At 31.6% G+C, this 24,367-nt stretch overlaps 1 protein-coding gene and 1 long non-coding RNA gene across 2 annotated transcripts in view; both read right to left on the minus strand.

The window, feature by feature from the left end:
- The window catches only part of LOC114935298 (uncharacterized), a 96,052-nt gene extending 79,364 nt beyond the window's left edge, over positions 1-16,688 (minus strand). Inside the window, exon 1 of the mRNA XM_029308103.2 lies at positions 13,275-16,688. Coding sequence (XP_029163936.1) covers positions 13,275-15,039 — 1,765 coding nt within the window. The 5' untranslated portion in view covers positions 15,040-16,688. The remainder of the gene's footprint in view (positions 1-13,274) is intronic.
- A 3,573-nt stretch (positions 16,689-20,261) lies between these two features.
- LOC114935218 (uncharacterized) lies at positions 20,262-24,293 on the minus strand. Its single transcript, XR_003820454.2, has 4 exons — positions 23,917-24,293; positions 22,439-22,580; positions 20,871-21,035; positions 20,262-20,550 (listed from the first exon to the last, which is right to left on the minus strand). It is a non-coding gene; the product is annotated as an uncharacterized LOC114935218 (long non-coding RNA).
- Between the last annotated feature and the right edge of the window lie 74 nt (positions 24,294-24,367).

A 24,367-nucleotide genomic window follows, 5' to 3' on the forward strand; every position in this document is an offset into this window, starting at 1 on the left:
TCTAATCTTGAAATTGCTTTCGAAGTGTTTTATTCGTTCTTACGTGGTTACATTGACGCGCGGGAACAATTGTGTTGCAATGTACACATTCGAAGGGGCTGAATTTAATTTAAGTAGTTTTCCCCGTTCGAGTATTTTTATTACGGAGCAACATAGAATACAGAGGTGAGGAACGGAAGTAACGTTGAGCGATAAACGATGAAACGGGTTTTTGCTGTGAACACACTATTTGCTGGAACAGGAAATTGTCACGAAGCGATAAAAATTTATTCGCAATTTCGACGTCTGTCCATGAGAAAGTTCGCCTCGCGACTTCGTGCTGAAATTTCATTGAAAAACACGTGCCGACAATCTGTAGAATAATTATATACATATGTATACACTTCTCGTAAATGATAAAATAATGCAGCAGCTCGCGGAAACTCGGCTAACGGAAAGCTTCGACTTTTCGTTTAAGAACTCTTTTTTGAACCAGTTTTATTCCGATCTAACTTACTATATATATATATATATATATATGTATATATGTATGTGTATACATGTATATATATATATATATATATATACATGTATACACGAGATATTTATCCCAATATTATCCGTCATCGTCCATCATTTTTAAAAATAGATTTTTTTAATTTTTATTTTGAAGGACAGATATGGTTATTGATAAAACGCAATTTCATCAAAAAAAAAAAAAAAAAAAAAAAAAAAAAAAACATTTGTCCTTCAAAATAAAAAAAATCAATTTTTTGGTATACATTCTTTTATGTTTAACACATGTAAATGTATTGTATAATAAGTATATTGTAAAAAATAAGACCGCGCTATCCCCTTTACGAAGAATGAGACAATTAACAGTCGACAGGTACATTGTTAGGAAAAACTGCTGGGATCAAAGGGGTTAATCTTCTTAGTCAAGAGGATTTAGCTTGACCTAGATGGTTCGGGAGTTGACCTTTCCCTCGATACTATCTTATGCGAGTCAAAGCGGTCGAAGCTGTTCACAGTCATCGTAAAAGTGGAAAAGCAAGCCTGCACGAGAACACGTAGTAATAATTGATGTCGCCTCCACGAACATAGCAGCCAATAACCGCGACCAGACGGTAACAGTCAGGAAAGATGGTCGAAGAGGGTCGTCAGGCAATCGCGTCGAGAGGAGGAGGAAAAGCCAGGAGGGAGAAAAAAAGTGGGTAAGGGGTGCATATATGAAACGGGAAAAAAGAGGCCGGTGTACGATAGTTACCCTCAGATTTAACCCCATCGCTTTATATCTCAAAGAAGCAGTTTCGCAAAGACGTTGCGAAAACTTTTTTAATAAGAAAGAGAGGTAAAGAATCATTTCCTAAATCTTTATCGTATAGTTTCGTGTTGCGAGGTAATTTTATGAAACTTTATTTTTTTCTCAAAAAAAAAAAAAAAAAAAAAAAAAAAATATATATATATATATATATATAGAACAAATCATGTCACGTGCGCGCGCATAAATTGATATTTTATTATTCTATACGAGTGAGTTATCCTTCATAAAGTTTTCCCAAATTACTGTGTGTTGCGATAGATAATAATATATGTTGTATTGTCTAAGAAAGTTTTCCTTGCCGCGTGAAAAATTAGTTTCATGGTTTGCTGAGAGAATAAAAAGTATTACAATCTAAAGAATAGTCACAATAACATTAAATAACGCGTATATCAGAGTTGATAAAAATAATGAAACTTGCATTATATAAGTTACTTATATAATATTATATTAATATTTTAATAACTTATCAAATCCCAATAAATCAGAACGCGAAAAGTTAGGCAAGTCAAGTGCCTTCTTTCCTCGTAGAGTTACATCCCGCTTGTGAAATCGATTCTCCGTCGATGTAAGGATTCATCCGAGGGAACTAGATAATTTTTTTTTAATCTAAGAAAAATGATATCATTTATCTAAGAAACATTAATAATCTAACAATCTGAGAAAACATTTTCTTTTTTTCTCGTCCTCTTTTTATGGCTGCTTATCATACTCTTTTAATATAAATCAGTAAAAATACCACTAATTAAAGCAGTGAATTTCAGCAAAGATCGATAAGTTACTTATATAATATTATATAATATTTTAATACCTTATTAAATCCCAATAAATCAGAACGCGAAAAGTTACGTAAGTCAAGTGCCTTCTTTCCTCGTGGAGTTACATCCCGCTTGTGAAATCGATTCTCCGTCGATTTTTCGCGCGCACATCCGCTTTGAACAACTCGAGGCTTCTTCGCAGAAAGTGCTTGAAATTTTCTGATGGAGCCCATTCGAGACATCGCGTGCCTGTGCGCAAGCACAATATTGAGTTTCAAGTCTCCCTTTATGCTCCCACATTGTTCCCGCAAACGAGACGTTTGCAGGGAGCCTTTGTCTTGTCCAAACTTCAATATTTTCGAAAATCAAAGTAGGATCCGATTTGCTAGTTTTTGAAAACTCGTAAATCGGATCCAGCTTTGATATTCGCAATATATCGAACGAAGATGCAACAGAGCGGTATAAAAAAAAAGTGATTATTCAGACGAATTGTTTGCGGAGTCAGATAAAACGCACTGAAGCGAAAAGATAAATAACGGCAGTGTTGCATATGATTTCAATCACGTGTATGTGTACGTTTGTGTTTTTATACAGCGCAAGTAAAGAAAACAAATTCGTAATATGCTGTAGTTTTTTAATTATTATTTCTTCAATTATTATTTATATCTTTAATCATTATTAATAATTGTATATATTATACTCGCCTTAGAGTTTGTTCTCATTTGTCTAATATAATCTAATTGTTAAAATTATTAAATAAAAAAACAAGATAGGAAAAATTTATAATTCTACTTTTCGATTTTTATATATACATAATTGTTATTAAAATAAAAATAAAAATTTTACTTTAAATACTGCATATCGATAATCGAAAGAAATAAAAGAAAGGAAAAAAGATTTCGTGCAAGTTATCGAAAATTGAAGACCGGACTTTTTCTTTATTAAGATGTAACTCTGGAAACTGGATTTCACAATGATCGAGGACAAAAACTTTTCGGAAGATTGTGTGCAAAGTTTCTATCGAGAATTTTATTTGTCGAAAATGTAATTTAATTCTCGCGCTGAAGCGAGAATTATCGTTTTGCTCCAAAGTCAAAGCCCCGATTTCACATTTTAAAAATAAAGCTTCATACCTTTAAAACAATTGTAGATTTTTTCAAAAGTATAACAGTAATTTTTATTTGTGTATGCATATGAATGCGTATGTAATCATATATATAAGTATAATATACTATATCAATATTGTTATCCATCGTGAATATTTCAATGCACATTATCAATTAAATGTTTTTCGTTATTGAGACTATTATAAATTATTGCAATGTATATTTTACAAATTAATTTCTTTCTTTCATGTATGTATATATATATTTGATATGCATCATCTGCAACTAGATAGACATTTCTCTTTAAACTGTGTAATATAATTTCCAATTTACAATATTGTTTTATTGTTACGAATTAATTTAATTTATAAAGGCACTTGATCGAACACAACAACACGCGGCGCTTTTATCAATGATACTTGATTTTATATATACAAATACACATACATAGTGTCTCTACAATAATATAATAAACGTTACGAAGTGTAACGTTTCAATTACGCTTTCAAATAAACACCCTCTCTTACCCCTCGGTCTCTCTATTCCGTTATAAACTTTCGTCGAATTTAATTTACGCGTTAGATCTCGGCCGTTTTGTTGCGCGTCAGCAGGTTCCATCAAATACATAATTGAAAGAGTTTGATTGTCCTTGAATACATTCCGTGTAGGCAAGTCATTGATTATAAGTGAAATGTCGAACGGTCTTGTGTGTGAAGGGTACCGCATATCTTTCCGGGACAATCGATGTATTACATTGTCAATAAATATATCCACGTTCCACCGCACCAATTATCGCACTTGTGACACATTTGTCTTTCACCTCGAATATTTGAAGGGAATAAATAACTGAACGAGAGATATTATATTCATACGGAAGAAATGAGAAATGTTTCATTGTGTATATAAGTCTAAGAATTGAACGAGAAAATTGAAGTCTCTCTGTTCTGAGCAAAAAGCCATTATATGCGCACATATATGTAAATCTATATGTTATAATATTAAATCAAAGAGAAGAGATATATACCTATATACGGGGAGAAATATTCCCAATTTTCTCAGCTGATTTTAATCTACATCTAAACAGACATATTGTACTTTGTGGGTCAACTAAAGTAGACGAGTATTTAGTGAAGTTACGTAATATCACTAAAATCTCTTAATAGGTATTACATCCTATATTTCATGATTTAAACATTTCAATCTCCACGAAAGCTCTCTCGGCTTAATGGATCGAGCCAGTAGAAATGGTCTTTAATTATTACGTATCATCAGGCACTAAACGTGTCCACATAAAATCGTTAAAATATCTTGGGTCTGTCATAATGTTTCTACCTACAAGAGAAAAGTCACAAGAAGAATCCACAAAAGAAACAGCATACTGGCGCGAAAAAGTGCTAAGAATAAATAAATGTAAGCTTATTCAGCTTATACATTTATTTTCAAAAATCAAATAAGCTTACATTTATTTTCAACACATTTTACGTCGAACATTTAATAATAATATAAGCTCGACATCAAGTGTATAAAATATTATTTTAACAAGCAAGAATTTTTCAAAAGCTCGCAGATACGAAACACAATTCTGACAATTTTATCGTTAACTTTCCCGTTTGTTTTCCCAAACGCTCGTCTTCCGGGAAAAAATTGTTTATATATAACAATATAAAATTATATAGAAATATATAAAATTATACATATCATCGCAAAATTATATATAAAATTACATAATTAAATAAAAGTGTTTTTTATATATAATTATATAAATATATATATATATTCATAATAAAGAAATACTTATTTATTTTATATATATATATATATAAATAAGTATTTCTTTATTATGAACCCTTATAATTTACATATAAATTTATATAATTATGTGTAAAAATGGACACATTTCACATATAATTTTACGATTATATGTATAATTATACAATTATTTATATATAATTATATAAAAAGTTGTTTCCCAGATTGTTAAGCTTAACGTTGTCAAATATCACGTGACGTTGCATGTTTTTTTAAATGATTTAGCGCCGAGGAGACGAAGCTAAAAGCCTGTTAAAATTTCCGAAAGAATAAAGAGGAAAGATATAAGCTCTCTCTACCTAATGACACTACAATCGGAAATCGCGCCGAGTAACATTCGCGCCGACATCGATTTGCCCCTAAAGATTTACCCTTTTAATGATGGCGTGTTGCGTCCGGCTTCGATTCATATTCCCCGCGGTCGTTTTTTATTGCCATGAATTGTACGAGCGAGCTCTCTTTCCCCTTTTATCCCCGCGGTTTTATGACCGAGAGGAAGCCGCTACGAGAGATCGATGATCGACTCTGCCATTATTATTGTACGGCGATAGAATCCAAGTGAGAGAATCGTCAACTCTCTCGCAACTCTCCCAATAAATCCGCATTTTCCGCTTTACGTGAGTTCGCACGCACTCCAAACGCACGTAGCACGCAACCAGAAATGAATAAATACCGACGAACTATATATATATATATATATAGATATATATATATTGATTTCGTATTAATTAACGTAGCAGTAAACAACATCGATCGCGAGAATAAATAATTAAGCCTACATACATATACGTATGTGTGTGTAGAGAACAATTTTCAGTTGATAAATCTGTGTGCTTCATAAAGACAGCTTGGTATATATAAACAAATATTAATATAGCATCGAAAAAAAAATATATATAATGTAACAAAATAAAATAAATTTGTTTTAATTAAATAAATAAATAAATATTTCTCGCATTTTTTCCGTTTATTTTGCTTTACGCACTGCACTATTCGATCTCGGCACTTTAATACTTTAATGCAATTTTGGTTTTTAAAGCTCTCCAGTGACCTTTCTATTTATCGCGCGGATCGTGCTGGGTCATCTTTTATAGCCGCAGATACTCGCGAGGTCGAATAAAACAACAGCGATTATTCACAACGTCACCAGCTTTGTACAAAAAGTTTCAAGGAGTTTGCTTTATTCGCTGATGTAAAGATTCATCCGAGGGAGCTAGATAATTTTTTTTTAATCTAAGAAAAATGATCTCATTGATCTAAGAAAAATTAATAATCTAACAATCTGAGAAAACATTTTCTTTTCTTCTCGTCCTCTTTTTATGGCTGCTTATCATGCTCTTTTAATATAAATCAGTAAAAATACTACTAATTAAAGCAGTGAATTTCAGCGAAGATCGATAAGTATTTTACTGATCTTCAATTAAAATACTCACTCTAACTTTTGCCCCCTGTTTTATGTTTCACTAATTTTGTAATAATAAAATTTAAGTAAAATTTTCAGTTATACTGTACCAACTGCTTTTTTTCTCAGTGAGATTTTATTGTTTGCAGTGCATTTGCATAACTAAAATAACTATTCATAAATGTTAATTCACTGACTTTATTTAAAAAAGTATTTATATATAAAAAAAATTATAAATATAACGCTATAAACATTTTATTATACACACGTACATACATATAAGTTATTATTTGTAGATTTTTGCATAACATCTAAAAAAATTATATTATTAATAAAAACTCTCTTATTATTTTAAATCAATATTTTAAAAATAGTTAGAAAATATTTGTGTATTATACTTTTGATAATTTTAAGAACTCAAATCATTCGAGTCGGTCATATCTAAAAATAAAATCCAGTATCAGATGGCTATACTTTAAATGTGCAACAAGAATAAGAATCTAAGAATATAAGAACCCAATGGAAAACGAAACAGAGATTCGCATTAACCTACTAAAAGTATCAAATATAGAGATGGTGAAGAAATATAAGAAACGGATCTCTCTTGATATTATATTAAAGCAACAGTTTTAACATATTATTAAAAAGATATAAATATATAGGTCGCATATGTTATATAATATGTGTTATAAAATAAAATATATTTTATAACGCACATTTTATAATAAATTGTCCAATGAATGTTCAAGCGAAAAATGTTTTTCGTAATTTTCCTATTTTTGTAATTGTTATTTCACAATTTTCTCAGTCGAGCGTATCCCGAACAAACGCGGCTTCCAATTGTATTTTTAACGGTCCGGAGAACATCGTTTGTTCTAACATCGGCAGCTGTCGTCTTGTTTTCACGTCTCAGGACAATTTATTTCCTCTTGAACGGATCGTGCTATCTGACGAAATAATTCGATTTCGTTTTTGCTTCTTCTTCCGTGATCATTCAATTTCGGTGGACAATCAAGAATCTTGGGTAGAAACGTGAAGTAATACCGAGCCGGTTCTCTATTAAAATCCAAGTCGGATTCTTTATGTTCTTCGAACAAAACAAACTTTTCCAATCGCCTCAAATGCTGCAGGATGCGATCGGTATCATAGATCATGTCGGAAATTCCGCGCAATATAGTTACCAGTTTTTTTTAACTCCGTATAACAAGAAAGATGATGACTGCGAAACGGTTCTTTTTTCTCACTTCAAGTCTAGTGTAGTAAAATCAAGTAAAAAAGTGTCCGTTTTGCATTTTCCAAATTTTTAATCACATTCAGCGAGAAAGAAAAAAGAGAGATTTATTAATATATCATTAAAATATTATAAGAGAGATCTGGTTTTTTAAGTCTTAAATTTATATATTTAAATTTTAATTTCTCTTTAAAGAGAGAGAAAATTATATGTATATGTATGTACGTGAATCTCTGCAATCTTGTGTGTGTGTGTGTGTGTGTATATATATAACACTCATATTTGATGCAGCGTCTAATAAATTACTTCGGTTAATTACACACATTTTGTCGCTATAATTTTTTCGCTAATTCTATTCACTATATATATATATATATATATATGTTATTAGCGAATAGAATTAGCGAAAAAATTATAGCGACAAAATGTGTGTAATTAACCGAAGTAATTTATTAGACGCTGCATCAAATATGAGTGTTATAAGTCCTCTAGAATAAACTATAATGATTGGGAAAAGCAATTACTTCTCGAGAGAAAATTAATAAAATAAATTAAAGCGCGAACAAATACGCGAATAATTTTTTAATTTAAAATCATGAGTTATTTTACATATTTATAGATATTATTTATTATTATTATATACTAGATTGTTCCCAAATCTAAATCATCTATCAATTAATCATGTATATAAATACGAGAATGTGTGTTATAAAGTCCTATCTATTATAAATAATTCGATAAGTTAGAAAACTTTAACACTCTTGTATTATCTACTTTTAGAATCACAATTGCACAACTAAATTAAAAGCATATTTCAATATAATAATTTATTTTTTTTTGCTTAACATGTACATTTAAACCCGATTATCTTTTTGTGCTAAATTCCATGAAACTGATAAAACAGGACAATGGCAATTACATAAATGTTGAATGTTGCGCGAGTCGGCAGCATATTGTGCGACTGACTTATGCATTAATTAATGCGCGCTTGATTTACGTGCTAATTAATGCCTGAACGAGAGCGCTAATGTTTCTGCTAATACCTCAGGCCAAAAGGCCAGTTATTTTCGATAGGTGGTACACGATCGATCGATCGTGCCGGTTTCGTTCCTTATATTCGTGCATTCATGCACTAATAAAAAGCGTACGTTTACTAATGGATTAATGTACAAACACTCATTACTAACCAAAGCAATTTTCTTCGCTCGCAAAAAGCTGCATTATTCGCGAGTCAGAGTATTACCAAAAAATTGGAAAAAAACTCAAATAGATGGAGAAGTAACTAGATGAATAAAATAAAATATTTAAGATATCAAAATTTATATATACATATGTGTATATATATTATTTCAATTTATTAATAAAAATCATAAAATCAATTTTTCCAAATTCAAAAAGATAATAAAAAAATTTCCTGTTTCTTTAAATGTGTCCTAATAAACAATATTATAATAAATAATAATGATTGTATAACTGAGACAAACTAATGAAACCTCGAAAACAAAATATAATTAATAGATCCTCGATTACAGAGTAGCGATCATAAATCATAACTATTATTATAGTATATAACTCTTTCTTATGCGAGTCTCGTTTAAGAATCGGATAATCATTGGAGATAATTAGCGGCGGGATCGACAAAGGAATTAGACAAATCGGATGAATTACATAACCGGCAATCATCATAATTTTGACCATTATAATCTTATTATGCGGGTATCTCGCTTGAAAATCCGCCAATGAAATGATCGATGGCGAATATTCGATAGCACTCGCGGAATGCGAAATTATATCGGGTTATTTGAATTTCTAATTTAACGTGCAGGTCCATCCACAACAAAGGCTTCGGTGTTAAATTCATATTGCGCATACGAACACAACAAAGCTTCCATAATTTCCGTGCGGACATAAATGACGGATGATTTCGCAACACGCAAGCATCCTCAGGCAAAAATGAGAATGTATGGTGTGCTACTATACTTTTGAACACGCATTATATCACGGAACGGTTCATTCTGAACCGTTTTTGTTATCTCTTGGAGATTTTCCAGAATCATCCTCGCACACGTCGTAAAGACCCCACGAGCTAAAAATGTCGAGAACGTGATTAAAAAGAGCCACCTCATCAGAATTAATTCTCTATTATATTTCTTTCTACCCTTTCTTCATTTCAAAATTTAGGATACTTTACAGTACTCTGAAAAATTAATATTGTTGATTTATGTATTACTTTAAATATTTTATAATTAATATCAAATAAATTTCTTCAGATATCTTAAGTATGTAAATATATCGCAAATATATATTCAGTATCCCGATAAATATAAAAGTTTCGTTCATATTCGTCATAAATCTTATTTTATTCTTCCTGTCAATTAATAAATAATACACCTAATAAATATATGCAGTGGATATACTTCATAACTTTCCTCGCTACGTGTAACACCTAATTCTTGGCTCAAAGTCTATAACATATATCACGAACTATTCCTTTAAACTTCTATAAATAAGAAGAGCTGTGCCAAAGAAGTTTCTCTCTTTTCTGCTGCTATTGTACATTATTCATCGTTATCTCTTATATCACTTCGTTGCCATATGATTTCTGGGGGGATAGCAAAATTTTGTTATTTCTTAAATCAAATTTTGAGTTACGCATTAATTGCATACATCTTTTTTTTTCTCGTTTGCAAAGTATCTCGCGAATTATTCGTCCGTTTAACGATTTTATTCGGGTATGAGATTATTGTTTTAAGACAAGATTGTATGTTAACCTTCCTCACGAACAGACTTCGAAAAAACGAAGTTATAAAGTTGAACATTTACTTGCTCTAAGGAGATTACCTTCATCTTGTCTAAGGAATACTGTCCATTCCTTGTTAAAAAGAAATTCTTTGTCCGGATCCTTTGCTAAGCTATTTCTACTTCGGAGAATTCTATTGATAGCTTACACTATTACTGAGATAGATTTTTCGATTTCATCGATGCGTGTAACTCGCCTTGCCTTTTTCATCGAGAAAAATAGTATCTTATAGAAAAGCCTCTCTTTTCTGCATTTTTTTATCTTTTATTTTTTTCTGTATTAATATTTTATAATTACTGATTAAGCCTCAAGCAAGAATCATAAAGTAGAGTAAGTATAAGTTACCAACAATTGAAAGATAAAAGTATCATGTTTATACATCTCTAATACTTTTTTTATAAAATCTTAATGTACTAACAGTAAGTGCTTTTATTAATTTAAATAGAATTGCTTCGAATCATTAATAATGCGTTTTCTTAAAGAATTTATTTAACACATGATAAATGAAAATAGTTATATATATTATTAATAAATTTTATAAAAAAATCAATGTATACATTTTATGTATGTAATTATTACTTATTTTAATAGTCTATGCACTGAAGTAACTAAATTTTTTAACGCACATTTTCTCTTTAATTTTTAAATACTTTCATATTGGTCTCTCTCTCTTTATACTATTCTCTTTTTGTTACAGAATAATGTATTATATTTTCAATATATTATATACATTTTTTAAAATTACTTCTCACGTTTTACACATATAATTTTAAAATCCATTAGGAAAGATATGCACAAAAATTCCATACAAGTAAAACAAAACAATATGCAATTTTTTACTTTATGTATTTTGCTTTTTAAATTAATTTACCGGAAAATAACATTTCTTAATGTAATTTAGCATATTAATGAAATTTCTTCTACCAAATAAAATAATTATATTTTAATTATAATATAATTATTATAACTTTAAATGTAGGAGAGAGAGAGAGAGAGAGAGAGAGAGAGAGACATATATACAGAGAAAAAGAATTTCATTAATATATTTAAAAAAATAATTAAATTGTCTGTGTGTGACCTATTTCTCATTCTTTGTTTCTATCTGTATCTGTTGTATGATTTCTTTCCTCGCACACATTTTAAAAAGGACACCTGCCTCTCATTGGCGAGATTAAAAAAGTTACTTGGCGAAGGGTTAACAAGCTTAAACCGTTTACTGAGAAAAGCAATATTTCGCGAGTCAAACTTAAGTAACTTAAGACAGAAAGTGGACATATTGGCATTGGCAAAGCTTTTCCTTGAAAATGTTTACTACAATGCGGCGCGGGTGGACATAGAAACTAAATGTGGAATTAAATTTTCTTGCTGGAAATATATTTCAAAATATGGAATAGACTTTGTGTGTATGAAAGAGACGATTATGCATGCTTTATCGTAAATTAAAGTTCTTTGAGAGGTCTCGAGAAAATCATAGAACTTCTTCATTATTGCATAAAGTTATCAAGCAGGAATTCTTATAAATTCGCTACGAATATTTCGCGCGAAGCTAATTAATTTATACGATTTAATTCACTGCAAATTTTGTAGAGTTCCTAAAAAAAGATGATTTAAAAGAAGATGATGATTAAGTATTTGCTAATTGTAAATTAGAACAATAAAGATTAGAATTAAATCTTAAAAGAAAGATGAAAATTTTTTCGTAATATTCATTTTCAGTTCGCGGAGCGAAAAGATTAAACGCGAAAAAATGTAATTATTGTAGCTGTCTACTGAAAATAGGGCAGTTTGTTTAACCAGAAGGCAGATGAATGCTGCGCTGCGGGCGTCTGCAAACACCATTGTCTTCTAGACGGACATACGGATATACAAAACAGAAAAGATTGTAAAGAGATGATTAGAATTAGAAGATAAAAAATGCTTGCAACAGCTAGCAATCTTTATGGCTTAAGCGCAGTAAGCAAAAAGAAAATTCATGATCGAACAATTATAAATATAAAATCAATAATAAATATATAAAAAGAAATATATGAAATACTAATTGAAATAAAACGCGTGTGTTATCATAATATGATTATAATTTGATGATTATACAATGTCAGCGTGATAAAGCAACTGCGTTGCAATAATATATGTTGCGGGGAGAGTTTATTTATGTTATATATATGTTATTATTTATATAATTATATTGCTGCAAATCTACACTACTACTGCCGATTAATGCTTGTTAAACTAATTGACTGCTGTCGAGTGTACATGGCTGTTGTAATGTTGCCCGCAGGCATTCGCAAACGTCCGCGCTCGTTTTGTTATCGACTTGCTCAACTCCTGGTACACACAATTACGTATTATAGAAAACGATATTGCTGAGTCGCCAGATGCACCAGTATGTAAACTCTCTACCCGAAAACTCTCGCCCAACTTTTTTCCTCCTCGAACTATTTAATTAAAATTTAAATATATTCCTTTTTTCCCCTAGTTATAACTGAGAGATAGAGATATTTGACTAATTCGACGAATCGAGTGGATGAACGACTGTTTGGCTTGGAGAAATTCAAATAAAACCCCCTCCCCCGGGCAATTTCATAATTCATGAATTGACATTAGCAATCCATCCATTAAATAATCATTATTGACCTCTATACATTTATTCGCACAATTTTCGCTTTATTTATCTTAAGTAGTTCTTTGTAACGTTAATTTTGAGAAAAAAATCGCTTCGAGAAAGATTCGCTTTTAATTTCTTGAATAAAGAAAGAATTGATTGACTAGAGAGCCCCTCGAGAGTCTCGAGGAAGAGGATCGATCGATGGGGATTCTTCCCCTGCAATATTAATGAGAGCAATAGAGAAGAAGATCTCAACAACTAACCTCGACTAAATTGCTCAAAACTGGCGATCACCCTCTCGGCGTTCTTCCTGGCGATGTAGAACCACTCGCTGCTGTTGCTCAAGTACTTGTATTGGATCGCAAGATCCTTCACCAGGATACCATCCTGATTGGTCAGCCTATGGGCAAAAGGACAATAGAGCCAACGGTTCCGATACTGCAGTTTGTCGTAGCAATTGCCGGCGGCGAAGATGTCCTCGTCGAATTCCACCATCGAGAGGACGCTGGCGTGTAAAAGATACTCGGATGACAGCATCACTTCCGGGGCGTACTTCCAAAGGCGGGTGAGCATGTTGGCGCGATTTACGGCAAATTCCGCCTCGAGGCGAAATCTCTCTTGCGCGTACTGGTCGACGACGCCCTCGCCGAGATTTAAATCCGTGCCGGCGGTGCAATTGTCGCCCAATGTATGCTGGTTCTCGATTATCCGCAAGAAACGCGTGACGATGTCGACCTGGGTGGCCTGCGGTCTTCTGCGGGTTGAACGATCGAGGAAAGAGATATTCGCCGATTCCTCGTAACCCGAATAATCCACCACTACATCCTGAAGAACCTCCTCCTCCTCTTCCTCGAGATCCCGGATAGTTTCGCCGGTGTTCGTCGCTTCGGCCGTATCGATGCCGAGCGTTTCGGTCGTGTTGCGATCAATCGCGGCTGTCGATACGATGGTTTTATTCAGGAACATCGCTTTCCTCAATTTGCTGAAGGGATCGTCTTTGAGGAGACTCTTCAGGGGATCGGGACTCGCTCGCATAACGCCGTGATTCTCCGAATGGCGCGCCCTAAGCGTATCAAATTTCGAATTTCTCCATGTTTCGTCCTCGAGCTGATCCGCGAATCCGCTCCTCGAGTTATCCTTGGAGAAATTTTGCTCGAGCAGCCGAGAAAGATTACGCGTGAGAGGAATGGCGGAACTTTCCTCCGGCCCACTTCCCTGCCTTGCCTGGTATAGCTTGAGCAAACTTTCCGGTCCCTCCGGAACATTATCCTCGATTTTATCGAAGGATTGGCTGTTGGCCGAGTTATCCTTTGAGAAATTTCGCTGAAGAAGCCAAGAATGATTATGCTTCAGCGAAATCGATGTTTCCGGGAAGTCACTTACTTTTTCCACCTGACGCATCTTCAAGTGATTCTCGCGATCCACGCGAACGCTGCTCTTCATCCTATTCGCCGCTTCCGCGTTCAACGCAGGATCCTCCGCGAGTTTCTGCCGCGCGAAATGACTTCTCGATCTTCCGTGCCGGATCTGCGATCTCTCGACGTTCGACGACGCTTCCGCCAACTCGATCTCCATCATCGGTAGAATTTCCTTCGCGGAACGACTTCGCTCTTCCATCGTTTGCGAACGCATTTCCGCCGAGCGAGTCCCCACAGCGAGTCGTTTCTCCGTCGCGCGAGAATGTTCGCAGCACATCCTCCCGGAGGATCCGATTTCTCGCCCGATTATCGGACGGATTTCCGGCCGACTACTTTCCGACCGACTCTCTCCCTCCTCGTCCGCGCGAGCGATTTCCGCGATCGAGCGAATCGCTGAGGGACCCTCCAGCTTCGAGAGGATCTCAACGGCACGGAATTCCGCGGCGTCGACGAGCTTGCGGTCGACGAAGGACGACGTGCGGTGGTTCTGCTGATGCCGCAGATACCCCTTCGGCTTCTCGATCTGGAGGAGCTTCTCGTAGTGGTTGCCGAGGGAATCTTGCGTGAACGTGAGCAGGATGAGCGCGCACCAATAACCTGACGCACTCATCTTCAGCCGCGCATCTTTCCGCTTGCTAACTTGCTGCTGTCGCTGCTTTTGTTACATCCGCTCGCGACGATACGTTTCTGCGAACCCGATTCTTGAATTTGATCCTGACATTTCCAACGACGGCGAATTATTATCGTCCGCTTATTACGCGGGGATTCGTAGCGATGATCGCTCGCAATAATGTGACATCGTTATTTCAAAGTTTTAGCGCGCGCAATTATATATATTGTTATTTCTTGAGATTAATTTAACATCAGCACATCTCCGAATAATGTAGTTCTCCATCTCCCGGGAACGTTTACCCCTATACTACGATATTTCGCGAGACCAACGTGATATTTCATTATTACAATTTGATTATGATTTTTTGAACAATCGTATATTTACACAATATATGTTTCTAATAATCACTAACAACGCGAAAATTTTATAAGATTGCTGAAGATAATTCTTACGTTCTTCCCGAATTCCTATAGAGTCTGCGTAGATAGCTCTGTAACATCTTCGCAAAATGCTGAGAGTTTCTTCTTTCTTCTTACTCTACAATGCTTAATAGATCCTAGTGACGAATAGCATCTTCAAGAGAGAGAGAGAAAAATTGTCACACAATCTTACATTTCTCTGATCTAATCCGTAGGTCTTGATAGATCGTATCTCCTAATGGATCCAGAGTGCTTAACAGTCTCTCAACATCCCTGCAATCGACTTAATTTCCGCTTGCAACTTTGCAGCATTTGTTTTTTTTTACCAGTGATAAACACGTTCACTCGGAACCACAAATCGATTTGTCGGTGATCTGTTTTCGACGCTGAGATTAGACCAGGCGTGAAGTATTTTTTTCTTCCTTTTTCTTTTGCGTACGAGCTATACCGTATATATCGGGATCTTTCTTCTTCACTACCTCCCTCTCTTTTTCTTACAGCAGCTTCGATTTCCACAGCTTTTGCGCGACTTATGAATCGGAATTTTTCGCAAAAGTTCAATCTGGGCGCTAATGCATTACTGGAGATGATCGAGGATTGGCGAGGGAATATCGTGTGAAAAATGTTCAAAGATAAAAACCCTCGATCAATATCTAGAGGATATTACATCGATTCGATCTGTTAAAGGAAAGTCCTGTATCACCATAACCGATCGACAGTTTTATCGTGCATAATTATCACACAATCGCTACCTTTCGCGATTCAGTAAGCGAGAATATAAAGTGTTTCTTCATTACGATATGTCCCTCCGGCAGCAATTTTCACGGATAATTGCAATTAATTGAGATTTTCACTTTGCGACGAGACAGTTCTAACTTGTCTTTCCCAAGTGTGTAATTTTCACATGCACGTTATCATAGATTATGGCGCACTCACATTATCTGACGGTGTATTTTTACAAAAAAATTGGCACGTGACAAAAAATTTATCCATACGCGTGTATCGCCATTTTATCCTACTAGCTATTAATGACAATATTGAGATTGTAAGCATTATTGTACTATCTATTTAATTAATATTTTTTTCTTACGTTACGTTAGTCAATCATTATTTATTTATTTATTTAGTCAAGCAAACGCTATCCGTATAACATAAATATGCGAATAATATTAAATAAAAATATTAAAATATATAAAATGTTTTTTCTTTGTAATTTTAATTATAAATTTCTCGTGTTTTCTAACAAAGTTGTTATTGAGAAAATTTAAACGTAAAGTCAAAGTAACAAATCAAAGTATAATAATGTATAAATTATCACAATAGTTGATTATACAAATTAAATGTGCCTTTAATTATACGATAAATCAATCATCGAGTTTTCTAAAGATATCTAGAGAAATATTCGCGTAACTTTACCCGAAAATTACCGATCAAATTGACGTCAAAAATTGCATTTAGAGAGTTCGGGTCTCATTAATGAGAATTAAATTCGCATCGACAGATTGTTCCATAATTACGCAAATTAATAATTGCGCTGAGATGAATCAATGTTCGAATACGAGAAATAATTCGATTTTGTGATAAGCGTTTTGAGGTTTTATGAAATTTTAGCCATTCTCATCATAATCGGTAAAATGTCAAAAATCTAATTCACTACATCGAAATATCATTTTGAACAGGTCAAATTAATAATCGTTTTGAAAAAGAGCTGAAGAATTTCTCTGCAATATCGAGTAATTAGCCGGAATTCATATCAATAATAAACGTCTCGACATTCTTTTTATATTTTCATAAACAAAATGTAACGGAAAAAGTAAAAAACCGGAATGAGAATTTATTTTTTACTTTGTTCTGTAACTAGAGATTCTGTAAAAGAGATAGATAATAAAAGAAATATTTTTTACATAATTTTGTTCACAGCACCAAAAGATTAACATAAATTTCCTGATAATCTGCTTTACGGCTTTTATTATAGATTGGTTTGAAATCCACAATAATACATTGCCCCTTCGAAATTAAAAATCATTTTAAAGTGCATTTAATTTTAACGATATCCGAGGCAATCTTTTTTCGATCACACAATGCCTTGCATCGTATATTTTTTAAATCAAATATCAATAGCGAAAATCTCAACAATTAAACACGAAACGCTGGTTTATAATTATCTCAATTGATCAGCAATATCGCTTTAAATTTCATTTTGCGTTAAATCTGCATTATTAATAATTTTCAAACAATTATACGTGAATCATTTGTAACCGCTTATCTATCATAAACGTGCAAGATTGATAATCGAATTAACTATACATCCTTTCAATCACACAAATTAAAAAAAAAATTGTGCATCTTTTATATGCATCTCTCGTTTCCTAAAAACTGCATGCAGTTTACCTTATATTATATTAAATATAATCTTTGACGAATAATGTGTGTTAAATATTTTTTTTTCGCGCTTTTTGATTAATTGTCGATTTCAAGTCGGATCGGCAAATCGAGTGTACAGATTCATCCTGACAGTCGTCATTTTACAACAATTTCCTAAAGAAAAAAGAAAACGACGAACTCTTTTTTTTCCTCTCTCTCTCTCTCTCGCCTTCTTTGTCTCCCTTTTCTTCCTCTTTCCCTTTCGCGAGTCAAAACGGTCACGACAGATCTGTATACGCTCGCACGCGGCGTCAAACTGACGAGGGTTGGGAAACCCTGCCACCCTTCGTGCCGACAAATGTGTGAATGCAGAGCGCATGATCTACCCCTCTCCCTTAGCGATGCACCGAGTTTCGCGCCGGTTTCCGTTCCCAACGCTTAGTCTAGATCTTAATCTTAATCTTTCGTGCACCATCTCCGTACAATTTTACAGCTTCCCTACTGGGACGTATGAATAAAATGAAGCTTTTGCTTTTACGCGTCGTAACAGGCATTGCGAAAAATATATGTATATATACAGAGTGTTCCAAATCAAATGTATCTTCTATGATCCATACATTCTTCAATCAGGTTTTTCTTAGAAAAAAATGCAATAAAACATTATTTCTGATATTTTTCTTTAAATTTTTGACATTGTATATATCTTAGTAATATTATATTTTAATATAAAATTCGGTTGAAGTAGAGTCCAATTTGTAGATTTAATCGAGTACTTTTTTATTAGCAGAACTGCAGACGAATTCATTTCAAAAGCTCGTTATATTTAATTCACAATTTCAAAAATTACAAAATTATTTGTATGACATTAAAAAGGATTATTAGTTCAAACAAATAGCTAAAAAATTATTAGTCAGAAAGAGCGCTATTGATTTGAGACACCCTGTATTGTGCAGCTGTTTACGCATAAACTTCAAGCTTTCGCTTTGAGGTAAGAGATTGTAGCAGTCACTATGGTAACGCAAATAAAAAGTTGCGTTTATGTTTATTATGCAAAAAAAATAAAAGGCGAATAAAAGTTTATTATCTGTGAAACGGCCAAGGAGTTCATAGCTTGGCTTTTAAAATAAAAAATGTATAATTTATATATTTATATAAAATATTAAAATATATTGTTTCAATATATTTTTACTTAATTTTGTAATGTAAATCGATTATTGCTTTACAATCAGTTTCAAACGTTTCGCATTTCGCAAATCCAATGGTATATTTTTTATTTATTTTTTTATATCGTACGTAACGTAGGCCACAGTTCCATTTATCAAAAGAATATATAATGCAATATTATTTTAATCATTTTCTAATGTATATTATATTATAAATTATATACACAATTCGATTACTGATTTTATTTCATACGTTACTAGATTAAACTTACATTTATAATTCGATCTTAAATGTATATAAGTTTAATCTAGTTCTAATTCATCTATTTTAAGGTAAATCTATCTACAATATAAAATTATGATCTACATAAATCTGTTACCTCAAAATTATAGAAAAATTCATCTCACTCACCGATGCGTAAGAGCGGTAGTTGATGTTCCATGCAGCTACGTTGTCTGTAACATACAAATAGAAAATCTAAATTACATCAACGATCAAATTAATTACCATTTCAAAAAACTTATTATTAGATGCATCGAACTTTATATTTGATGCATAACATTAATATAATAAATGATAAATATATAATAATTTTATAAATTTAAAAAAAACTGTTTTTACATAGAAATTTTTTATATAAGATTTATATAAACATTTATATATAATCTCTTAAAATATTTATATATCTCTATATAAGTTTCTCTTGTTTGAATTATTCAAATAAATAAATTGAATCAATTTATAATAATTAATATATACAAATAACGATATATATATGTATATATTCACCTTAGGGTTACTCTATCTGTGCCCGATGCCTCTCCTGGGCCTCTTCCTCCTCTCAGATTGTTAGTGTCGTCAATGTTTGTTAATTAACACACGCGATACTTTTAACGGCACTCCCGCACTCGTACGCGCGATACTTTGAACGACACTCCCGAATTTTACATTGTCTGTACAATTATTGTCTGTGCAATTAATAAAATGCAAGAACACGCACAAAAGCATGTTCTTTAAATAAAATAAATAAGTAAAATCTGAATTAAAATTCTTTATATCTTTAATTTTTTCTAATTTTTTTCTAATTCATTATCTATTACGTCGTTTATGCAATTAATAAAATCATATATATAAGCGCGTTCTTTAAATAAAATAAATAAGTGAAATCTGAATTAAAATTTTTGTTATATATTTAATTTTTTTCTAATTCTTTATATCTTTCTTTAAATAAAATAAATGAATGAAATTTGAATTAAAATTCTTTATCTTTTTTTAATTGATATTTCAATTTACACTTGTATGTGTAATATCCTTTAATTATGTATAATAAAGACATATATCAAAAGTCCAATCTAACAATAAGTAAGTTTGATTTAATTTATTCTAGTCTATCCATGTTTTAAGGTAACGAAATATCTACAGTCTACAATCTACACTCTACATTCTACATTCTACAATCTACAACTACGATCTGTAAATCCGTTACCTCAAAATTAAATAAAAAATCTCACTCACTGACCGATGCGCAACAGCAGAGTAGTTGATATTCAAACCACGTTGTCTGTAACATACAAATATAAAATTTAAATTATAGCAGCGTTCAAATTAATTACTACAACAAAAAATTATTATTGAACGCGCCGAACTTTATATTTCGTACATATAACAATAATGAACTATAAATATATATAAATATATATAAATATAAAATAATTTTATAAATTAAAAAACAATTTTTTACGTAGAAACTTTTTATAGGATTTATTGTACATATAAATATTTGAATAATCTCTAAATTTATATATCTCTAAGTTTCTTTTTTTTTAACTATTCAAATAAATAAACTGAATTAACATAATTTATAATAATTAATATATTCACCTTAGGGTTACTTTGCCGGTGCTCGATGCCTCTCCTAGGCCTCCTCCTCCTCTCAGGTTGTCAAGGGTCGTCAAAGTTTGTTAACTAATGCGCGCGATAATTTTAACGGCACTCCCACACTCGTTATACGCGATACTTTTAACGGCACTCGCGAATTTACGTTGTCTGTAACATACAAATATAACATCTAAATTATAGCAGCATTCAAATTATTAATTACTATTTCAAAAAACTATTATTAGACACACCAAACTTTTTATAGCTTATGTTATACTTAAAAAGATGTAAGCTATCCACTAATAAAAGATTTTTTTTCAAATCGTAGTTTCTTTGATTGACTCCGAACAATGAAACAAACAAACTTTACCTCTTTATAAATTAGTATATAGAAGTATATACATATATATATATATATATATATAAGTACAGATATAGACTAGTATAGATATAGATATACTTATAGCATTATTGAAATTATTTTATTTTACAATACATATATCAATTTATTCGTAAAATTATGTTTCTCGCGAATGTTCAACAAAAAAAGACAGTTTTAATTTTTGCCTTCTGCTATGAGCATTTACGTCATCTTTATTCATTTGACCCACTTTATCGTTCGTTATGTCTCGCTTCATTTTGTATCGCAAATATTGGAGACCGTAAAGAATGGTTAATATAGAGAAAACAAATAGAAAAGTTTATATTGGGGAATGAATGGCTAATATTTAATCGTAATCATTAAGTTTATTTCAGACGAAACACAGCCAACAAATACCCAAATAATTCAACTTGTCGTACAATCATATGACTATATAAAAGCGATAAATAAATAATTACTTTTGAGATAAATAAATTAAGTCATGGAAAATGTTACGTAAACTTTTTTTGTTTTCCTTGTGTTTTATCAAGATTTTTTACTGAAAATAATCCAATTGTACATGCATATACGTGATCATACATCTATGTGTATATGTCTATGAAACTTCAATAAAAATCATAGCATTAAAATATGTTTTGATTTCATCAAATTAAATTATATACACTGAATGTTCGAAAAGGAGTTTAGATATTTAAGATATATATTTTTTCTAGATACATATAATATATTCTTTTTTTCTATATAAATTTTATAAATAAATCTATTCTAAAAAAAATATTATTTATAGTTCTAAAAAATATTAAATGTTATTTATATCCGTTCTAAAAAAATATTATATAAATATTATTTTTATTATGCGTCACATAACGCATAATATTATCAATATTGAAAAATATCGAGAAATATATGCAAGAATATTCTACAAAAAACAACATAGCTTCATATATTTTATATATAATTTTTCAATTTTAAAATTTAATCGTTCAAATGCAATGAAATACATTTTGAATGAAGTAAAAGTGAAATTAAATTGAAAGACGCTTTTGACTACTCAAATTCGTGTGAATTAAATAACACATCCATAAAAGGATTAATGTAGCATGCGCGGTTTAGATGAAACAAAAGGAAAAGAATATGGGACATAAATGTAGAAAGATACGTAAATAGTAATATGCGGGTAGATACGCACAAATGAATTCCACTTATCGGATTGTACCGCAACGTCATCGTTAACTTGTCTCCTTTGCACAATGTCCACCAACGATGCCAATTTCCGAGTTCTGCATCGCTTCAACCCGGCACTTCAAAACCCATCGCGGCACTTTCACGCACTGATATGAAACAGTACGAAACAACCAATTATAATCGTATGTACATATGTTACATATATGCATGTAAATCTAGTGTATGTGTATGTATATTTTGCAGATTTTTTGTAAAATCAGACTTTTTTCACACAAAAACAGCCATTTCATAAAATGCCGAAATCATTGCAAGAACTGGCATTTTGTAATAAATTTTTTTTATAAAGAAATTGAATTTATGAGAGAAAAGTTTGCAACACACATGCATACATATGCATACAAAGAGAGAGAACAAATGGAGAATATATTAATAGATAATTATATGCATTATAATATCATTATGCATAATTTTTTTATTTTCACAGAAAATTCACCGAAAACGCAAATTAATAATAAATTATTCTTACTTTAGTTCATTTTATATATTTAAAGATTGATTTTTCTATGTTTTTCTAAATATCGAGATCTCTAATATATAGTCATATTTCAATATTGCAAAAAGAAAATATTAATATTAATATGTTGCATCAATATGTCAATGTGTGCGTGTTCATTAAAAGCCGTGAAATATTAATTACAATCGTGGAAAATAAATAATGTACAAAGCATCATATCCAGATTATCATAAAGAAAAAATATTGAAAAATTTGTATTCTTCCAAATTAAAGATATATATGTATATAAATTTTATTATTCAATATTCTTTCGTATTCATCCTAGAAAACAAAAATAGAAGAAAATGATTATAAATCTATTCTATGTTATTAAAGTTATTAAAACATGAAGACAAATAATGTATAAAATATCATATCTGGATTATCATAACGAAAAAAATATTTAAAGATGTTTATTCTCCTAAATTAAAGATGTATCTAAATTTTCAATATTCTTTTGCATTCATCCTAGAAAATAAAAATAGAAGAAAGTTTATTATAAATCCATTCTATGATATTAAAACATGAAGACAAAGAATAATGCACAAAAAATCATATCCAGATTATCATAACGAAAAAAATATTGAATAATTTTTATTCTTCTAAATTAAAGATACATATATAAATTTCATTATTTAATATTCTTTCGTATATATCCTAGAAATAAAAATAGAAGAAAATTTATTATAAATCCATTCTGTGTTAAAGCAATTAATGTAAAAGAGATAAAAAAATTAAAAAACAAGAATTAAATATTTTCAATATATCAGCTATATATTCTTTCGGAAAAAAAATTTCCGAAGAAATGCATCATCGAACATTCGAAATCAATATACATGATTGAAAAATCTTTCAATCAATTCTTAGTTTTCAGAGTCATTAGAACTCGCGAATTAAATATTATCGCTCATTCCCTTTAACATACATACCTGTCCTTTTTTCCTTTTCTCTTTGAGCGACGCGATGCAACGCGATGTAATTAACACGAAAATAATTGCGAATATGAAAAAATACGGTTAGTAGCGACGATAGTCGTAATGCGTTAATTAACTCTATTGTGTATTTACTTGGTGCGAAAAACACTTCACTGGCCATATTTCACATCGATGATTTATCCGCGATGAGATGAAAAACATCAATAATACAAGAGACGATGTTCGAATCGACACTCGGTGGGATGCGGCGCAAAGTAAATATGGCGACCTTATTATGAATGAACGTAGCCGAATATGTTTGCCAACTAAGAACCGGAAAACCGATAGAAATAATATCATAATAATCAATATCGGAATCGACGTAACAAATAACGATGTAATGAAAACCAATATTTTCTAAAATTTAATCGTACGATACAAAACACACACTTGATTAAAATTTGAT

The sequence above is a fragment of the Nylanderia fulva genome, unplaced genomic scaffold (assembly GCF_048542155.1).
Source record: "Nylanderia fulva isolate GAGA-0341 unplaced genomic scaffold, ASM4854215v1 Scaffold12, whole genome shotgun sequence".
Lineage (NCBI taxonomy): Eukaryota > Metazoa > Arthropoda > Insecta > Hymenoptera > Formicidae > Nylanderia > Nylanderia fulva.